At 45.3% G+C, this 21,606-nt stretch overlaps 1 protein-coding gene across 1 annotated transcript; it reads right to left on the minus strand.

Annotated features, from left to right (window-relative positions):
* Window positions 1–422: 422 nt before the first annotated feature.
* On the minus strand, window positions 423–17,798 carry LOC147272212 (protein NLRC3-like). Its single transcript, XM_086202797.1, has 8 exons — window positions 17,684–17,798; window positions 13,015–13,219; window positions 12,764–12,874; window positions 12,507–12,585; window positions 12,210–12,405; window positions 10,234–12,028; window positions 2,253–2,426; window positions 423–462 (listed from the first exon to the last, which is right to left on the minus strand). Exons 2-8 carry the CDS (start codon window positions 13,203–13,205, stop codon window positions 423–425), a joined length of 2,586 nt encoding a protein of 861 aa, XP_086058923.1. The 5' UTR covers window positions 13,206–13,219; window positions 17,684–17,798.
* Between the last annotated feature and the right edge of the window lie 3,808 nt (window positions 17,799–21,606).

Below are 21,606 nucleotides of genomic sequence, written 5' to 3' on the forward strand. Positions count from 1 at the left end.
GCTCTAAAGTGCCCACTAAAACCTCTGGTGAGGCCCCTTGAGCTGAATATATATATATGAAACTCTGAATATATATACGAAACTCTGAATATATTGAAATAAACTCTGAATATATATACGAAACTCTGAATATATTGAAATAAACTCTGAATATATATATGAAAATCTGAATATATTGAATGAAACTCTGAATATGTATACAAAACTCTGAATATATATATGAAACTCTGAATATATTGAAATAAACTCTGAATATATATATGAAAATCTTAATATATTGAATGAAACCCTGAATATATGGAATGAAACTTTGAATATATTGAATGAAACTTTGAATATATTGAATGAAACTTTGAATATATATAATGAATCCTGAATATATGGAGTGAAACTCTGAATATATATATGAAACTCGACTGACGTCAGACTTCATGGCAGTGCCTGCGGGCGGCCATGTTTTTCCTTCATAGAAAAGCAGAACTATTAACGGAACACTCTGCTGTGTGTCGAGGTCCGTATTTAGATCTGTATGGTTCGCTCGATATAGTTTTCAGGTGGATCAATGAAGGTAAAACAGTGATCGTATTTAGATCTGTATGGTTCGCTCGATATAGTTTTCAGGTGGTTCAATGAAGGTAAAACAGTGATCGTATTTAGATCTGTATGGTTAGCTTGATATAGTTTTCAGGTGGTTCAATGAAGGTAAAACAGTGATCGTATTTAGATCTGTATGGTTCGCTCGATATAGTTTTCAGGTGGTTCAATGAAGGTTAAACAGTGATCGTATTTAGATCTGTATGGTTCGCTCGATATAGTTTTCAGGTGGTTCAATGAAGGTAAAACAGTGATCGTATTTAGATCTGTATGGTTCGCTCGATATAGTTTTCAGGTGGTTCAATGAAGGTAAAACAGTGATCGTATTTAGATCTGTATGGTTCGCTCGATATAGTTTTCAGGTGGTTCAATGAAGGTAAAACAGTGATCGTATTTAGATCTGTATGGTTCGCTCGATATAGTTTTCAGGTGGTTCAATGAAGGTAAAACAGTGATCGTATTTAGATCTGTATGGTTCGCTCAATATAGTTTTCAGGTGGTTCAATGAAGGTTAAACAGTGATCATATTTAGATCTGTATGGTTAGCTCGATATAGTTTTCAGGTGGTTCAATGAAGGTAAAACAGTGATCGTATTTAGATCTGTATGGTTCGCTCGATATAGTTTTCAGGTGGTTCAATGAAGGTAAAACAGTGATCGTATTTAGATCTGTATGGTTCGCTTGATATAGTTTTCAGGTGGTTCATTGAAGGTTAAACAGTGATCGTATTTAGATCTGTATGGTTCGCTTGGTATAATTTTCAGGTGGTTCAATGAAGGTAAAACAGTGATCGGCCATGCGTAATGGCACTGTGCTCTGACGCGGCACTTCTCCGGGACTGGAGAAGCTGCTGCAGCTGCAGGGATTTCGTGAACTGAAAGGGTAGCTCTTCATATATTGTTCATATACAGTAAGAATCGCCCACATTCATAGACCAATGCAGGCTGAACGTAAGTTTAGTACTGAACATATTTGATGATCGGCGACACATTGTCAGCTTTGGACACGTTACTGACACAGCGGACTGTGGACAGACAGACAAATGCAAATGAGATTTGCCGAAACCTTGAATATATTGAATGAAACTGAATATATATATGAAACTCTGAATATATGGAATGAAACTCTGAATATATGGAATGAAACTCTGAATATATGGAATGAAACTGAATATATATATTCAGAGTTTCATATATATATTCAGAGTTTCATATATATATTCAAAGTTTCATTCCATATATTCAAAGTTTCATTCCATATATTCAGAGTTTCGAATATATATATTCAGAGTTTCGAATATATATATTCAGAGTTTCATTCAATATATTCAGAGTTTCATTCAATATGTTCAGAGTTTCATATATATATATATATATATATATATGTATATATATATATATATCTTTATATATCTTTATATATATCTTTATATATATATATATATATATATCTTTATATATATATATATATATCTTTATATATATATATATATATATATATATATATATATATATATATATATATATATATATATATATATATATATATATATATATATATATATATATATATATATATATATATATATATATATATATATATATCCCACCAGGAGAGGGTGGAGTGGAGGCCTGCTAAGATGAGAGCTGGACTCTGACCTGAGAGTTTCCAGGTGACAGTGTGGATCCTCCAGTCCAGCACACAGCAGCTCCACTCCTGAATCCTGCAGCAGGTTCAGGCTCAGGTCCAGTTCTCTCAGACTGGAGGACTGAGAGCTGAGAACTGAAGACAGAACTGAACAACTTCTCTCTGAGAGCTCACACGTCTCCAGCCTGAAGAAGAAATGGAAACATGAGCAAACATGGCGTCAACACCAACTCATCAATGATGAAATCTGTTCTCATTCTCTGCTCAGTGATTGATTTTAATTCTTTAGTGTTCATCTTTAAAGCGATACATCACCCAATGAGTGCTTTTGACTTTCAAGTACTCAAAAATATGCGTCTGGACAAGAAGACGATGACCTGGAGAGTTTGGAAACAGAAGTTTCTGGACAGTTTAGCTGTTGGTAGCTGTCGTTATCAGGCTCAAGACTCACCTTTTTAGCTTCGCTTTGAACTGATTTAACTGATGCAGTCTCTTTTATCCTTTAATTTCATCACTATATTTTATCTTTTAATTTTTTTATTCTACTTTTCAATTAGCTCTTAAACTTTTAGATTTTATATGTATGTATATATGTATATATATATATATATATATACATATATATATATATATATATATATATATATATATATATATACACTGTATATATATATATATCGCACCAGTAGAAATAAATAAATGAATACACACACACATATATATATATATATATATATATATATATATATATATATACACACACACACACACACACACACACACACACACACACATATATATACACATAAATACATATATACATACATATATACATATATACATATATATACATACATATACATATATATACATATATACATACATATATACATATATACACATATATATATATATACATATATACATATATATACATATATATGTATATATATAAAATTTATCCTTTCAATTAAACTGATGTCTTCCTGGTTGATCGTTTGACTCCATTTTGAATCAGTTTCTAGTTCTGTCTTTCTTCCTTCATTCATTCTTCAACATTGTTCTCTCTTCACCAGAGCTTTGATCCTCATCTTCCTGTATTTCACTGCTCCATTTTAATTCTCTTTGTCTTTTGCCATCATTTCCTCTCTGCCTCTATTTTATTCCAATTCATTATTTTCAGGATTATTTTATATCTATCTATCTATCTATATCGATATATATATATATATATATATATATATATATATATATATATCGATATAGATATAGATATAGATATAAATATAGATAGATATAGATAGATATAGATATCTATATCTATATATATATATCCCACCAGGAGAGGGTGGAGTGGAGGCCTGCTAAGATGAGAGCTGGACTCTGACCTGAGAGTTTCCAGGTGACAGTGTGGATCCTCCAGTCCAGCAGACAGCAGCTCCACTCCTGAATCCTGCAGCAGGTTCCCACTCAGGTCCAGTTGTCTCAGACTGGAGGACTGAGAGCTGAGAACTGAAGACAGAACTGAACAACTTCTCTCTGAGAGCTCACAATCCCTCAGCCTGAAGAAGAAATGGAAACATGAGCAAACATGGCGTCAACACCAACTCATCAATGATGAAATCTGTTCTCATTCTCTGCTCAGTGATTGATTTTAATTCTTTAGTGTTCATCTTTAAAGCGATACATCACCCAATGAGTGCTTTTGACTTTCAAGTACTCAAAAATATGCGCCTGGACAAGAAGACGATGACCTGGAGAGTTTGGAAACAGAAGTTTCTGGACAGTTTAGCTGTTGGTAGCTGTCGTTATCAGGCTCAAGACTCACCTTTTTAGCTTCGCTTTGAACTGATTTAACTGATGCAGTCTCTTTTATCCTTTAATTTCATCACTATATTTTATCTTTTAATTTTTTTATTCTACTTTTCAATTAGCTCTTAAACTTTTAGATTTTATATGTATGTATATATATATATATACATACATATATATATATAAAAGTATATATGTATATATATATATATATATTTTTATGTCATTCTGATACTTAAATATCATTGTAATTTCTGTTCTTTCCTATTCTACCTTCTTTTAGTCTTTTAGTTTTTAGTCTTTCAGTTTTTAGCTCCAGTGTTTCCTGGTGGGGGCCCTCCACACTGGGAGGTGTGTCTGGTCCGCCCGCAGGGGCGTCATCCTTGGGATCGTCCAGGCCCAGAGAGCCGGGGGCCTCTGCATTATATGTGGAGTGTGCCCGTCTGTCCGGGTCGGGCGGTCTCGGTGGCTTTATATTGTATTTAATGTTTTTCTTTTATTTCTGTGAAGCACTTTGTGTTGCAGTTTCTGTCTGAAAAGTGCCATATAGATATAAATAAAGTAAAGTAGCTTCAAGCTAAAGAGACGTGACCGGATCCTCCTGCATTCTGCAGTCCCACACAAGTCATGCAGGAGGAGAACCTCTCTGAGAGCTCACGACTCCTGTTGGTGAGTTCTTGACCAGCAGAATCCACTTGTTAGGTGAAGCATCACTTTAACAATGTGAACTAGTTTGAACCCACTGGTCTGATTCTGAGGGAGTTTCCAGCTTTATAAGAACAGGAAGACTCAACTGGCGTGACGTGTGCTACAATGTGATGTCACAGCAGCCATATTGGATGAGCTGGAGTCTGCCCTCGCACTGCGCGGTGGTGGACCCTCTGCCCAGATCTCTGGACAGTGCCCCTTGGTGCTCCAATCAGACCCCTGGACCAGGTAGGCTAGACTCCCTGTCGGCTGGTTGCAGTGGTGACGGGGTGTCCAGCGGGACCAGTCTGGAAGTTGGCCCCCTGCAGGTCTGGCCCATTCCTCAGCCCCTCTCATCGCCTCTCTGTCCCATCACATCACATCTTATGTATCACTAGGCCTTGAGGGGCTGGACCCCCCAATTTTAATCACATCGTAGACATTTAGGGCTTGGGGGAGTGCATGAGGATGTACTGGGAGACTCTGCCGTCTGCAACCGGCGGGGCTCCCATGCCCTGGGTGCCTCCGCCAATTTTAACTACATTCTAGTCATCCACATCATCACATCTACATTCCTATGCACAACACGCACCCTGCACCCATGTTGGGATGGGGGGGCAGCTGGGGCAGGGAGTGGGTCCAGTGCTGCCTCCTTTGCTAACTGCACGATTGCAGGCCTGGGGGCCTGCCCGGGGCTCTTTGTGGGGGGGGCTGGTCCTCTTCCCAGCATGGTGGTTGGGCTGGGGTTGGTCACGGGCCCTGCTGTTGTGTGGTGGATCGCTCGCTGGCGGTTTCACTAAGTCTGAGGTGCCCTGGACCGTATCAGCATCTATGGAGTACTCAGCACCTGTATGGAGGAAGATGAGGGTATGATTGTTTTGTCCGGGGGTGGCGGTCCTGGGCGTGCGTGCCTTCAGCTCACCCTGGCGGGTGGGCTGGGCCTCTCAGGGGAGTGGGGGTTCCCGGCTGGCTGGCTGGTGGTGCCCTATAGCCTGAAGCCCGCCTGCTCTGGGGGGAGGGGGAGAACAGGGGATGGGTGGAGGGGATGGGGATCGGGGGTTGGGGGGGTATCTCCATTCGGGGGCGGTGGGCCTGGTCGTTGTGGTGGGCTGTGGCTGCCCTGCCTGGGTGTGGGGTGTGGGTGGGTGTCGGCCTCGCCGCTGGCGGACCTCTTGGGGGGCTCTGGTCGGGTCTCGGGCCAGAGGGGCCCTGTGCCCCTGGGCTCTGCTCATGCTGTGGGGGGGGGGGGTGCCCGGTGGGACCGGGGTCATCTCTGCCCCGTCTCTCTGTGGGTTGCTTCTGGGTGGGGTTTGCTGCTCCTATGCTTTCCTACGGGTCCTGGCATGGGTTTGGCCTGTGGCTGTTTCCTGGGGGAGGGGTGGCCTGGGGCTCCCTGTGTCCTGGGGGTTTCTGGGTGCTCTGGTGGCTTGTTCCTGACCTGCCTGCTATCCTGGACTGGGGGTGCGATGTCCTGGCCCCCCACATCAGCTACAGCCAGCTACGCACAGCATCCAAGACAAACTGTTGCACACACACATACACATACACACACGTATACACACAAACGCATGCGGTGCACAACTGACCCATAATCACACACTCAGACATTTATCTAAAAATTATATTAAACCAAATGGTAAACCTGCACTGGAAATTCTGCAACCAATGTTTTTTCCTTTTTTTTTTCTTTTCTCCTCTCTGTTGTTGTTGTTACTTTTTCTTTGTTTGTTTGTTTGGTTTTTGTTTTTTTGTTTTTTTTCTGCTATTGCTGTTGTTGTTTTTGTCCCCCCCCCCCCCCTTGTCCTCCCTGTCCTGTCCTTGGTCTCTCTTCCTGTCCTCTCCTGAGTCTCAGTCTGGTAGCTTCATCAATGAACCAACACCATTCCTAATGAAGTTCAACACAGATAGGAGGAGTTTATCAGGTTCCTCCTTAGCAGAGTAGAACTGCTTCAGTCCAACAAGGCACCAGGAACATGGATGCTGCTGCTGAACAGGACAGGGTAAAAAAAAAAAACTTGTCTGATTGATTTCTACTATTTTTGGTCTCTTTTGATGACGTGTGCTACAATGTGATGTCACAGCGGCCATATTGGATGAGCTGGAGTCTCTCAGGAAAGTTGTTTTCTTTTTTCTTTCCAAGTCCATTCATAATGAACCAAAGAAAACATTGCTAATAAACCAGCAGAAGACGATGAGGAAGTTCAAAAGTCTCTGAACTTCAAGTCAGAGGATCGACGTCAGGTTGCCAGCAACAGAGGGACCAACTAGATTAGACTGATGAAGAGCAGCACCTGAAGGCTGCCATCAAAGAAGAAGACCAGAGAAGAGAAGAGACTGAAAAGAGAGGGGAAGATTTGGAGCAACAAACAAGGACGAGGACTTGGTGATGTCTGGACCTGAGACCAGCCACCGCACCTCTGCTGCCTCACAGCTGCTGACCAGCAGGGTGAGGACGCACCCAGAGGTGAACTGCAGTCACTTGAGCAGCGAGTCAGGGAGTTCTTCAACAACAGAGAGGTTCCTATGAACAGGGACCAGATCGCTGCTCGTCCACCAAACCAGAGACACAACAACAGGCTCAGCATCATCGCTCCATTTGTGAGCAGAAAACATGAAGCTGAGGAGCAAAGAGTCCAGGTGTCCATGCAGAAGAGCCTCTCACAAAGACAAACTGAGACTGAGACAGAATCCTGACAAAGAGGAAGAGAATTCAGGACTGGTGGAGAGGAGCTGGAGAGTCCTGATCAGACTGAACGCTCACCTGAGCAGGTAAAAGTGACAGTGGTCAGAGACCTGGAAGATCTTGATCAACATTCATGACAATGTTGAATGTTGAGGAGGAGAGGAGGAGGGGTGAGGAGATGTCCCACTGTCAATGGAGTTGTGCTGTGAAATATCAGCAACCTCAGTTTGGGAGAGATAAATCTGGGAAAACTGGAAGAAAATGAGTGAATCCACACTTTGGAAGTCTTCTGCTGTCAAGATCCAACAATTTAGGAGTTAGAAAATGCCACTGATCAGAGATCCACTTCCACCAGAACATCAGCTTGAACTGTGACTGTTATTCTGAAGAGGAGTTCAGTTCTGGAGTCAAATGGAGCAGTTTTCAGTCCTTCACTTCACCAGCAGGAGGCTCTGCAGCAACTTCTCCTCAATCAAAGAGAGCGTCATCAGTTTCAGCAGAGATTTAGTGAGCAGCAACTTTGGAGCCTTGGCTGAATGATAATGAGCTGCAGCATGGAGGAGAGGCTCTGAAAGGTTTAGTCCAACCAGGGTCAGAGAGAGAGGGGGCTGTTGCTCTTCAATGCCAGGTTCTTGATCAGATCACCATGGTTACTGAGAAGCTGATGGATGTGTGACCTCTGAAATTGAGGCTGACAGATGCAGAACCATATTAGTTAGTTGTGTTTCTAGAGCGCCGGGTCACGCGTCGATCAGTTTCATCCACTTCCAGGATGACATGAAGAGCATCAGGATAAAGTGAGAGTTTGGTTTGTTGGATTTGGTGAAATCTGTTGATCATTCAAAACTGCAGAATTTGTTCCTTCATGTTGAGTGGAGTTTCTATCCAGTCGTTGTAGAACCTAAGAGAACCTGAGAGAACAGAGCAGCACTGATGGACAATCTTTCTATCAATGTGATTGATGGACAGAGGAAAGTCAACTGTTAGTGGCTGGTGGGAGCCACCATTTGCCTGTTTACAGTGGCAGAGATGAAGAAGAACTTCAAACTCAGAACAAACAGGCAGAGGAAGAGTTTGGAGGGAACAAATCACCAGAGGCAATGAAGGCTCAGAGCAGAACCTGAGAGTCCTGATTGACAGGAAGTTTCTGGAGAGGACAGCAGGGAATCCTAGGATGAGGTTTGACAGCCATTTTGGACTCTTTTTGACCGACGTTGTCTGTTGAAGGAGTTGAGACAAGTTCCTAAAGAGGAGGGAACCAAGGTGAACAAAGGGTTTGGAGAAAGACTTTAAGAAGAAAAATAGGCTCTGGAGGGAATTTATCAAGCATCCACCAGAGGAAAAGGAGGAGAAGAACAAAGTAAAACCAGAAGAACATCTGATGAGATCGAAGCGAAGTAAAATCTGGTCAACTGGACGTAGGTTTATCTTGAAGACGTTTCACCTCTCATCCAAGAGGCTTCTTCAGTTCTAGTGAAGAGTGTGGAATTTCCAGCTTATAAACCTATGTGGGAGTGGTCAGTGCTATTGTGGTGGAAACGACCCTCCCGAGACTCACCTGGCCTCCCCAAACGACAGTCGTTGTGAGGTGTCAGGGAGTTTCAGGGGTGGTCGTTAGGGAGTTTCACCGACCACTCAGATGCTAATGGACTGTGCTGGCAGCAGCCGTTCCACATGGGTCTTTCAGCTGAGCTCTTTGGGGAAGCTTTGAAAGGACTTGGTTGTAAATAGGTGAAAGGAAATGTCGCAGTCCACCTCCTCTGCAGGCAGATCCGTGCAGACCTCACTGTACGGATCTCTACATAGGGGAAACCAAACAGCCCCTCAACAAGCGCATGGCCCAACATAGAAGAGCCAACTCTGGAGGACAGGACTCAGCGGTTTTCCTCCACCTCAAGGAGGAAAGCCACTCCTTCCAGGACGACCATGTCCAAATCCTCGACAGAGAGGACAGATGGTTTGAAAGAGGAGTTAAAGAAGCCATCCACGTCAAGATAGAGAAACCATCTTTGAACAGAGGAGGTGGACTGCGACATTTCCTTTCACCTATTTACAACCAAGTCCTTTCAAACCTTCCCCAAAGAGCTCAGCTGAAAGACCCATGTGGAACGGCTGCTGCCAGCACAGCCCATTAGCATCTGAGTGGTCGGTGAAACTCCCTAACGACCACCCCTGAAACTCCCTGACACTGCACCACGACTGTCGTTTGGGGAGGCCAGGTGAGTCTCGGGAGGGTCGTTTCCACCACAATAGCACTGACCACTCCCACATAGGTTTATAAGCTGGAGTTTCCACACTCTTCACTAGAACTGAAGAAGCCTCTCGGATGAGAGGTGAAACGTCTTCAAGATAAACTTACTTCCAGTTGACCAGATTTTACTTCGCTTCGATCTACGATGACCTGGATGAATGAGAACCTACACAGACATCTGATGAGATCAGAACAAAAAGACTCTTCTGATCAGTTGTTGGAGAAACAGAACATGGACATCATGATTGAACTTCAGCCCTCATGAATGCCTTCCCTTCATGTGGAGGAGAGCTTGTTAAACTAGAAGAAATATCTAGTAGTCCAGCTCAGGATGTTCTGCTCTCATCATTCTGACCAAACTCTTTGGACGGGACATCGGCCAAATGTCCTCCCTGTTCCACCACATTCTGGTCTCTGTTCTTTCCTGTTCTATCCTGCTCCAACTTCCTACAGAGACTCAGACCATGAGAGGGTGGAGGATGAGAACCAGAGGTGTTCCTCACATATGAAGTTCAACTGGTAAAAGTCTCATCACACATCCAGGACTTCATCCACCTACCGAGCTGCAGTTGAAGCTTTGACCACTGGCAGCAGCCTCAGAAGAGCCTCCTCTGAAGCTGAATATTTGCTCAGGTCAAACACGTCCAGATCTTCTGAGGACAGTAAGATGAAGACCAGAGCCGACCACTGAGCTGGAGACAGTTTAGCTGAGGACAGACGTCCTGATCCCAGCAGACGCTGGATCTCCTCCACCAGAGAATCATCGTTCAGTTCATTCAGACAGTGGATCAGGTTGATGCTTCTCTCTGGAGACAGATCCTCATTCATCTTCGTCTTGATGAACTCAACTATTTCCTGTTTGGTCTCTGAGCTTCTTTCTGTCTGTGACACCAAACCTTGCAGGAGAGTCTGATTGGTCTGCAGTGAGAGACCCAGGAGGAAGCGGAGGAACAAGTCCAGGTGTCCATTGGGACTCTTCAAGGCCTGGTCCACAGCTCTCTGGTGCAGGTTATTTAGTTCAGGTTCACCTCTGAAGACTCGTGACCTCCGGGATGTTTGTTTCTCTGTCAGCAGATTGACTCCAGAGTTGATGAAGGTCAGATGGACATGAAGAGCAGCCAGAAACTCCTGAACACTCAGATGAACGAAGCAGAACACCCGGTCCTGGTACAGTCCTCTCTCCTCTCTGAAGATCTGAGTGAACACTCCTGAGTACACAGAGGCTGCTCTGATGTCGATGCCACACTCTGTCAGGTCACATTCATAGAAGATCAGGTTGCCTCTCTGCAGCTGATCAAAAGCCAGTTTTCCCAGAGCCTTCATCATCCTCCTGCTCTCTGGAGTCCAGTGTGGATCCGTCTCAGCTCCTCCATCATACTTGACCTTCTTGACTTTGGCCTGAACCACCAGGAAGTGGATGTACATCTCAGTCAGGGTCTTTGGCAATTCTCCTCTCTCTCTGGTGGTCAACAGGTCCTCCAGGACGGTCGCAGTGATCCAGCAGAAGACGGGGATGTGACACATGATGTGGAGGCTTCGGGACCTCTTGATGTGGGAGACCATGGTCTCGGCCTGTTCCTCATCTCTGAATCTCTTCCTGAAGTACTCCTCCTTCTGGGGGTCAGTGAACCCTCTCACCTCCGTCACCATGTCAACACACTCAGCAGGGATCTGATTGGCTGCTGCAGGTCGTGTGGTCATCAAGAGGTGAGCGGAGGGAAGCAGTGTCCCTCTGATGAGGTTTGTCAGCAGCTCGTCCACTGAGGTGGACTCTGTAGCATCGGTCACGGTCCGGTTGTTGTGGAAGTCCAGAGGGAGTCGACACTCGTCCAGACCGTCAAAGATCAACGCAACCTGGAACTCTTCCAACCTGCTGATTCCTGCTTCTTTGATTTCAGAGAAGAAGAGATGAACAAGTTCCACCAAGCTGAAGTTCCTCTGCTTCAGCACATTCAGCTCTCTGAAGGTGAACGGGAACATGAAGTCTATGTGCTGGTTGGTTCTGCCTTCAGCCCAGTCCAGTGTCAACTTGTGTGTTAGGACCGTCTTCCCGATGCCAGCCACTCCCTTTGTCAGCACGGTCCTGACTGCTGTCTCTCTTCCAGCTGAGGCTCTAAAGAGGTCTTCTAGTCTGATGGTTGTGTCTCGTGCGGCTGGTTTCCTGGATGCTGCCTCAATCTGTCTGACCTCGTGTTCCTCATTGACCTCTGCAGCCCCTCCCTCGGTGATGTGGAGCTCTGTGTAGATCTGATTCAGAAGGCTTGGGTTTCCTGCTTTAGCGACCCCCTCAAATACACACTCAAACTTCTTCTGCAGGTTGGACTTCAGTTGACTTTGGCAGGCTGCAGAAGTTCCTGAATGAACAAAGAACAAATGGAGTCAAGGGTGAACACTGGGACTCGTCCTGGTCCTGATATATCTGGGTGCTGCAGGAAGGAAGCTGGAACTGGTTTGACGAGGGCTTGAATGTGAGGAACCTTCATTTGGATCAAAACATGATGCACTCCAGCTTTAAAGCTGTTCAAATCATCTTACTGCTGAGCAGACGGTCAGCCAGCTGCTCCTGATTCATTCTCTTGAGGAAGTCCAGTGTGATCTTCATGAACGCCTCTCTGCTCCTCCTCTGCTCCTCCTCATCATCCAACCACTCCTCTGGTTCATCTGGACTCAGAACCCTCCGGAATCTCTTCAGCTCCTTCTTCACAAAGTCAACAATCTTCTCCTCCAGCAGCTGGAACAGAATAAATGTCAGAGTGAAACGAGTGGAGGCAAAAACAGGTCATGTGACTGAAAACCTGCTGGTCTCCAGTGAGTGACTGAACCCTCACAGACCATAAAGATGGAGTCCAGGTGTGCTGGGTGTTGCTGGATGGACTCACCACCGAGACCATCTGAGTTCTGCTGATCAAGTCTGTGGAGACAAGATGAAGTCAAAGAACCAATAGTAAAGGAACACCAGGGACCTTCATGGTAGCAGGGACCTGGACCCAGCAGAGATGGGGGGGTCTGTGGCTGGTCCCAGACCTGCCCATAGCCCCCTGCTCTTGAGTGGAAGAGATCGTATCAGAACAGACAGTTTACATTCTCACCTGGGATCAGACTCCAGTCCACCTTTGAACTTGAGAGGAAGACCCATAGACCAATCACTCTTCATGGACACACAGCTGGGTTCGGGGGGGTCTGGTGTCCTCTGAGAGAACCTGATGGAAACAACACTGATCAATGCTGACGATCAGGAAAAATCATCCAGGAAAACAGGAAAATGTTGAAGGTCAAACGTTTTAATGATGACGATAAAAAAAATGCCTGAGAAAAATGAGTTTCAGTCCTCAGAGCTCACCTCTGACCAGAAGACTGTTGACCATCTTTGAAAGAAATCGGCTGATCCATACAGGCGTTGCTTCTGAAGGACACACACCTGGGTCCAGGTCCAGCTCCAGGTCCAGCTCCAGCTCCAGCTCCAGGACCAGTAGAGTCCAGCCTGGTTTTCTGGGGAGGGGCTCCCTCCTCTAGGTCCTCACTCTGATTCATATCAGAGTTCAAACCTTCACACAAACACAACAACACCTTCATTTATCAACAAGCTTCACATCTCAGGACCCAAACTTGTGACTCCTCCAAGTTCAAATCCTTCTCCTCTTCAGAAACATGGTGGAGAGACATTCATTCTTCTCTGTCTGGAGGATGGAAGTCATCTGATAGCAGCAAGAAGACCTGAACCTTTGGACTCCAGGAGGACAGTTGAACTTTGTCTGGTTGAGCTGCTCTGAACTGAAAGAGCTGCTATCAGATCCAACATCAAAGTCTGACAAATGAACGTGTGACATGCCCAAAAATAGTGCGACCATTTTTGTGTTGAGATATTCCATCGTCGTCTGCCGCTTATTCCTTACTAGTCAGGGTCGCGGGGTGGGAGGGTGGAGCCTATCCCAGCATCTACAGGTGAGAGGCGGGGTTCACCCTGGACAGGTCGCCAGTCCATCGCAGGACCAACATACAGAGACAAACAACCATTCTCACTCACAGTCACACCTACAGTCAATTTAGAGTATCAATCAGCCTCGTCCCCTCTTGATGTCTTTGGACTGTGGAGGAAGCTGGAGTACCAGAGAGAACCTGTGACAGTCTAGACCCCACTGTCACTGTTTGTCCCTAACCCACCTCAATAAGTGCACAATTGTTTGGTGGGATAACATGGACAAACCCGGAAACAACCAGCAACATTAAAGGACATTTATTCACAAAACCATGCATCAAACAAATTACAACCTTCTCCCTCACCAGGGCTCTGAACTGGATCCTAAAAGAGTCAGGGTGGGGCTGGAGCCTTTAAGTAGGCGTCGAAGGCTACGCCCAAATTGGGGCGAACCATTCCCTGTCCGGAGACAGGGGAACTCGAACAGTACATGGACATGTGAATGGGTTTGGTCAATGAAGGACACTGGACATTTGTTTATTGCAAAGTAGCAGATATATATGGTCACTGAAGGACATGGTGTTTCTTTGCTGTATGTTAAGGTACACAGAACAATTTGGGAAAACAATACAACTCCCCTTAACTGGTCTTTGGTCTGTCTGGTGGGAGGGGCCATGAGAGTATATAAGGGGTGAGAGTGGGCTTACAAGGCAGTCTGCTGTTAACTCTGCTGGGGTGAGGTGCTCATTGCTGAGGTCCAGAGGTGAATATTGTTTCTCAAAAGTTCTATTGTTTCCAAGTTATGATGTTCTTTCTATTGATTAAGCTAAGAGTAAACCATGGTTGATATGCGCATTGACTTATTCTTGTTGAAAGTATTGACTGCTAAAACATAGAATATGCATATTTGATTTATTCTTGTTGAAAGTATTGTGACTGCTAAAACACAGAATATGCATATTTGATTTATTCTTGAAAGTATACTGCTAAAACATAGAATGTATGCATTTGATCATTGTTAAATATTTTGATTTGTATCTGAGTTATTATGCTTTGGTTTTGAGCTTGTTATTTAGTTTTGATTATTTTTATTACAGACCTCTGGTCCCTTCTGTATATAGCTGCTTTATTACATTTGTGTATCACAACTGGGGACATAAATATTGTTACAACTTATGCAACTCTGTCGTGTTTTGCCATCAATGGTTTAATGTCTGGGTCTCACACTACCCATAACCGTGTCCGGGGTGTGACATTTGGTGGCAGTGGTGGGATCCAGACATTAAACCACTGATGGCAAAACACGACAGAGTTGCATAAGTTGTAACAATATTTATTTCCCCAGTTGTGATACACAAATGTAATAAAGCAGCTATATACAGAAGGGACCAGACAGGAACAGGGAGAACATGGAGACTCCACACAGAAAGATCCTGTGCTGGAGCCAGGACTCGAACCCGGAACCTTCTTGCTGTGAGGCCACAGTGCTGACCACTGCACCACCGTGCAGCCTGTTTAGATATTCATTTAATTAAAAAAAAAATTTCTTTGTTGCCAGGGTTTAATACCCCCTTAATAGAATTGAACAACATCGCTGTCATGTTAAATTTTATGTCAGTTTCGACATTGAAACATGGTGAAAATGTGCCGCATCAGGGTGGAACCTTCGTCACAGGAGCAGGTGCGCCTGGGTGGTATGCCTCAGACACGATCTGGACCATGGACACAATAAAGAGTAGACACCGCTCGGACTGCTGCGCAGCGAGAAATACGGCCGCCATCTTGGTCCGGTCAAGCTCCCATACGCTCCAGTCATTCGTATGGTGATTCAGCGATGCCGGAGCACTGTGCGCCGTATTCCTGTGCCAGTGTGCGGACGGTAGCGAGCAGGGCTCAAGGGTTAACTTTTCACAAGTAGGATTAAACGTTTCCTCAACATTCTACCTGATGGTAGAGTCACTTGAAGACAGCTGACTTATTCACAATTATAGCAACTTTGGTGTTAGCAACAGATTAGCATTCGATTGGAAAACTGTTTGGGAGAGAAGAAACTTGAAGGAATAAAATAGAAAGTAGGAAAGTGAACTCTTTTTTTTTAAAGATTTTTTTGTATCTATCCATCTTATCCATCCATCCCTGTCTTTCTGTCTTGCCTCCAGCAGATCTGAGACTCCTCAGGATGACCCGGCAGCCACAAAAATACTACTTTAAGCATTACAGTACGTGTTTGCTCAGTTTATGGTACTATTTATAGTATACTATTAATACTAATAGTATTCATTGTACTATGACTACAAATTGAATATTATCTCATATGTTCTTGGGGGTCTGCACGGTGGTGCAGTGGTCAGCACTGTGGCCTCACAGCAAGAAGGTTCCAGGTTGGAGTCCCGGCTCCAGCATAGGATCTTTCTGTGTGAGTCTCCATGTTCTCCCTGTTCCTGTGTGGGTTCTCTCTGGTACTCCAGCTTCCTCCCACAGTCCAAAGACATCAAGAGGGGATGAGGCTGATTGATACTCTAAATTGACCGTAGGTGTGAGTGTGAATGGTTGTTCGTCTCTGTGTGTTGGCCCTGTGATGGACTGGTGACCTGTCCAGGGTGAACACCGCCTCTTGCCCATAGGTGATGGGATAGGCTCCAGCCCCCCGCGACCATTAATGTGTAGGAATAAGCAGCAGATGATGATGGATGGATGTTCTTAGGTTTAACTTGAAATTGTGCAATTTTTGGATATGTAGGCTCTATATTTGTGGGTATTTCTTCAATTTTCCAATTATTAAAGTAGACAGTCTGCTTCTATATGACATTATTAGTGTGTGTATACAGATCTATAAAATTAAACAAAATCAAATATATATTAAATTAGCCAATTAAAATGGCCAGTTTTTAATAATCACTGAGACGTAGCAGGAACCAGCTCTAACCTAGTTATCCTTGATTAATTATGTTACTATGGCATCTACAGCCACTGCCGGCATCTTCTAAAATATTATTTGATTCATCATGAGTGTTTGAAAACGCCAAAAAGTTATGGCCTCCATCATGAATCTTTGAATGACTTTTGTAGAGGAAAAAATAGCGTAGTATTGAGCGAACTATGATTCATTTAATGCGCTGAGACTTCATTGCGCCGGTTAAACAGCGGTGCAGAGTGAGGCGGGCGACCGGACCAAGTTGGCGGCGGCATTTCTTGACAGCGCCCATTCGTGGTAGCGGCGGATGCGGGATCTACTCTTTACTATGTCCATGATCTGGACGATGAACGGGCTGCTGTGTGTCTTCATTGTTGCTGTGTTTCTCTGTGTTTCACAGAACAGTTTGTGACTCCGGTCCCAACCTGGGACCAGAGTCACAAACGTATCACCATGACAACCTGACTATCAGACTGTTGGTGTCATCACCTTCTGATGGAGAACAGAATCTCCATGAAGCAGCGAGTGCAGGTGAAGGAACCAGCAGCTCTGACTTTGGAAAGATCTCAGTCCAACATTCCTACTCGGAATGTTGATCCAAGCATCAGGAAACTCTGATGGTTCGGATCAGATTCCAGGTTTGAGTCTCAGCTTCACTCCTCCAACAGCTCAGAATCATAAACTCAGGCTTTTCTAGCAGCTGCTCCGCCTCCAGGACCTCAAACAGCAACACTGAATGATGCTGTGGTCAGGACCCTCTTTCATGTCTGGATGAGACACAGCGGCTGTCCCTCAACTCCAGTGTGAAGTCTGGCATGTTAAGATCCGGTTGGACCCGTTCATACTCTCCCTGCATTCTTCCCTGATGACACAACATGAGAAACCAAGCGCTGCTGGTTTGCTGTGAACGTTCCCACTGACGCTCGTTGTGAACCAGCTAGAATCCCACCTTCACACCTCCTGATGGAGACGGTTCAGCTGGACACTCAAGCAGGGAGCCAACTCAGTCAGAGGGATCCTGTTGGTCTGGGGGGTTCTCACCTGCTGAACTCAACCTGCACACTCGTTCAATGGTTCTTTTCTTCCCTCCTTCTTCCCCCTCCTTTAATTCAGTTAGCGGTTCAAGACAAACAGGTGACCGACATGGACAGACATGTCCATTAATCATGGCCTTCATACCTGGATCAGAGAGACGCTGCTCCTTCTCCCTCCTCAGGCCAGGTGTTTATGTGCATTTGATCTGGCGTCGCTTCCTCATAACAAGTCAACGAGAACAACCTGAAAACCAGTCAGGCCACAGGCAGAAACCAGTTACATGCAGTTGTCCCATCTCTCCACTAGATGGTGCTGCCTGCCTCTATGATGGCTCCAGATCAGATGGATCCCAGCAGCAGCAGTTGAGTTCCTGTCCCTGCTTCAACACTTCCAGACCTTCATGAGGTCACATCGAGTTCTTCCAGGATTCCCTGAGAGACGTCTTTGAACAGCTGCAGCTTGTCTCTGTCCAGGGTCTCATCATCTCCCAGTTTTCCTCCTGCTCCCCCATTCAGACCTGAACTGCCATCAATATTATTCATATTGTTATCTGACTGAAGTCTTTACACATTAGAGGTGCCACCCTCGGGCCATGCTGGGGTCGTCCCTTTGGTTCGCTTCTCCCACTTTTCAGAAATTTCTAACCTTTGTTTTAAAAGCTCTGGGTTCTTCGCCCCGATTAGGACGGTTGATACGGTACTCATTTTACAAGTTGCACCTTTAACCTGTTCTTCTATTGGCACTTGGAATAAAAGACAAGAGGAAAAACATGAACGTCTGTGCAGGAGTCCAGGTGAGCACGGGGGGACTATTTTTAACTTTCTGTGTCTGTGTATCTTCTGGGCTGGTTGCCAAGCTATGAGTCAACTGTACTACAATACCCACACACACCTTAGTCACGCCCACTGACCATTCCCACCAATCACAGCTGGAGGAGCCAGGAGGCGTTTCCCCTTCAGTCATACACACCTCTCCTTTCACTCGTTCAGGTTCCTTTCCCTCCTTTCACTCTGACTCCTCCATCAGAACTGGGCAACAACAACTCCTCTATCTGTGCTGCAGCCTGGCCTTTTGTCCACTTCAACCTCTCCCTCCTCACCCGTCCAGCCCTCCTCTCACACCCTCACTCTTACCTCCAACTTTGGAACTCCAACATGGAGCGACACAAGATCTTCAGAAGAAGTGCAGGTTATAGATTTGCTAGATGAAACAGTTTCCATGAACAAAGGGTTCACATTGATGGAATAAAGTACAAGAATTCTTTGATTTAAAACAAATGCATGACCAGTTTTGTGTGAAGGGGAAACATGAATTAGACTTGAACAAAACGTGGTCCAGATGTAGAACTGCAGCAGTGTTGAACCCAGGTCTGACTGCTAGAGGACCAACAGAGCCCATCAAGCTCTGTGTACTGGAACGTGGAGTTTAGTTCCTTTCACACAGCACTGCTCTCTCTCTGCTCCTCTCAGCCACACTCCTGGATGAAGCTCAGTCACACCACACATATGAACACTCACAAACACACAAGGACACACACTCACCAACACTAAACATGAACAAACACAACCTGGTCAGCCTGAGTCAGGTCTGCTCAGGTGTCCTCAGTCAGGGGGGACTGGACCCAAGCATTTCTTTGGTTTTTATTGTGTGTCCTTATTCTGAGGGATGTTTCCCTCTCTATGTTCAGGAGGTTTATGGGACTTGCTGGTATTTTCAACTGAATGGTTTACTGGAAGCTGGAGTGACTGATCAGACCAGTCACTCCAGGAAACCTCCTTTAAATGCTGTCAGAGAGGGAGAGCCGTCTGCTGGTGGTGGTGTTCATTCCTCAGTGGGAGCCTCTATGGTTGATGTTCTACTTCCCTCTGGTGGTGAGGCAGTGGGGATGCAGTTGATCTGCTGGTCTGGTTGAACGTGAGTGGACAGAAACCTTGTTGAGGTGACTGGGAGTTCCTGACTGTGGTGAGCTGCCTTGCTTCTCCTCAGGTCTTCATGGTGGCTTTCTGCTGGACTGTTGTTGAAGGGAACATGGCATCGTATCATTTTCAGCTCTGACATCTGGACAGTGGACAGATGTGACATCATCATGGTCTCACTGCCTGCTTTGTTCATGGATCAATGGAACGTTGTGTTGGAACCTTTATTGTAGAACTGCTATGAGCTGAGAGCTCAGTGTTGTTGGAACAACGCAGCTCCACATGGGACTGATGTGATGAAGAGGTTTTTATTGAGCTGAAGCTGGAGAGCAACAATCAAAATGGAGCAGCAAACATTCTGATGGCAACGTTTACAGAGGAAAACTGTTGCAGAGTTCAGAGTCCCAGTGAGTCAGGTCAGGACTGGGAACACTGGTCTCTCCTCAGCACCTCTGACACTGGAGTCTGGGAGCCCTGGGTGGCCTCACAACTCACCCAGCCCACCTTCCTCCACTGGTCTGCGGGGAGCCTCAGGGTGCTGCTCCAGCTGTAGAGGCCGTCCTTCTCCAGCACCCCGGGGCTCCTGCTCTCCTCCCAGCCGCCGCTGCTGCTGCCGTCCACCTTCCAGGCCAGACTCCAGTCTGAAGGGAAGCCCTTGTTGGCCAACAACACCAGCGTGACCCTCCCCTGCTGCAGCTCCTGGCTGGAGGGGGGCAGCACCGTTAGGGAGGGAGGGACATCACCTAGAAGACACCGCTCAGATTAGAGGACAGGCTAGCTGTCAATCAAATCCTGCTGCTAGGACACCAGGACTGTGAGAGCAGATTTCCTCTTGAAGGAGTTTCTGTCAGATGTTTCTCTGCTCCAGCAGTCACTCACTCACACATTGTTTCACTTCCCTTCAAGAAGCGGCTCAGAAAGAGTCCTCACCGCCCAAATAGAAGCAGGACCCTGACAATGGAGGAAAGCCCCTTTGGCAGCAGCTCCACTTTGAAAACTGCCATCAACTAAAGCTTCTCTGTTCAGTCATGAAGATGAAGAACAAAGAAACCCCACACATTCAAATCTCCCTGATTCAGTACCATGGGGACAATGTTTACTTTGTCCTGTTACCAGGAGGAGGGATTTACCTGTGGCTGAGCATCAAAGGCAGCTTCAAGGAACCAGAAATGCCCTTATTTGGACATGACTTTGTCGAAGGACTCCCCTGAAATTCAAGGCCCTGAATGGGAAAGTATTTACAAACCTGGTAACTTAAACAACAAACCAGTCAAACCACAGCTACCAGTTTAAACTTCAGACTTGGAGGTTCATGTTCATGGTCGACTTCCAAAACTTGACTTCAGAATTCTTTGAACCCAGAATTTTTTTACTCTTTGATTTCAGAATTTTGTCTTTGATGTCATCGTGATACAATGGACCAAACCTCTAGATTTGATATTCTACTGCCCTCTGTTCACTGTTATGCAGATGACACACAACCTTACTTGTCGATGGAGCCAGACGACACAAGCCAGTTTACTCATCTGCAAGACTGCCTGAAAGACATTAAATCCTGGATGTCTTCTAACTTCTTAATGCTAAATTCAGATAAAACTGAGGTCATCGTGTTTGGACCTAAACACCTCAGGGACACACTCTTGAATCGGATCTCTACTCTAGATGGCATCACCCTAACTCCGAGTACAACTGCAAGGAACCTTGGGGTCATTTTTGACCAGGACCTTTCCTTCAGCTCCCACATAAAGCATGTGACTAGGACCGCCTTCTTCCATCTGCAAAGTATCGTTAAGATTAGGAATATCCTTTCCCAGAGTGATGCTGAAAAACTGGTCCATGCATTTATCACTTCTAGGCTGGACTACTGCAACTCTCTCCTGTCAGGATGTCCTAAATACTCCCTAAAGGGTCTCCAGCTGGTCCAGAACGCTGCAGCCAGGGTTCTGACAGGAGTTAAGAAGAGAGAACACATCTCTCCACTTTAGCTTCTCTCCACTGGCTTCCTGTAGGATCTTGCCTCCATTGGGTCAACGGACTGCTCAAGTTTAGCGTACATACACAGCAAATGTATATGTGCTGTTGTTAAATTTCTGAAGTGTACCATTATTACTTTCAATCTGTAATAATTGTGACCGCTTGTGATCGTTGTAT

Source organism: Aulostomus chinensis, chromosome 1 (genome assembly GCF_037954235.1).
Source record: "Aulostomus chinensis isolate RoL2024-O1b breed Wild chromosome 1, RoL_Achi_v1.0, whole genome shotgun sequence".
NCBI classification, from domain to species: Eukaryota; Metazoa; Chordata; class Actinopteri; order Syngnathiformes; family Aulostomidae; genus Aulostomus; species Aulostomus chinensis.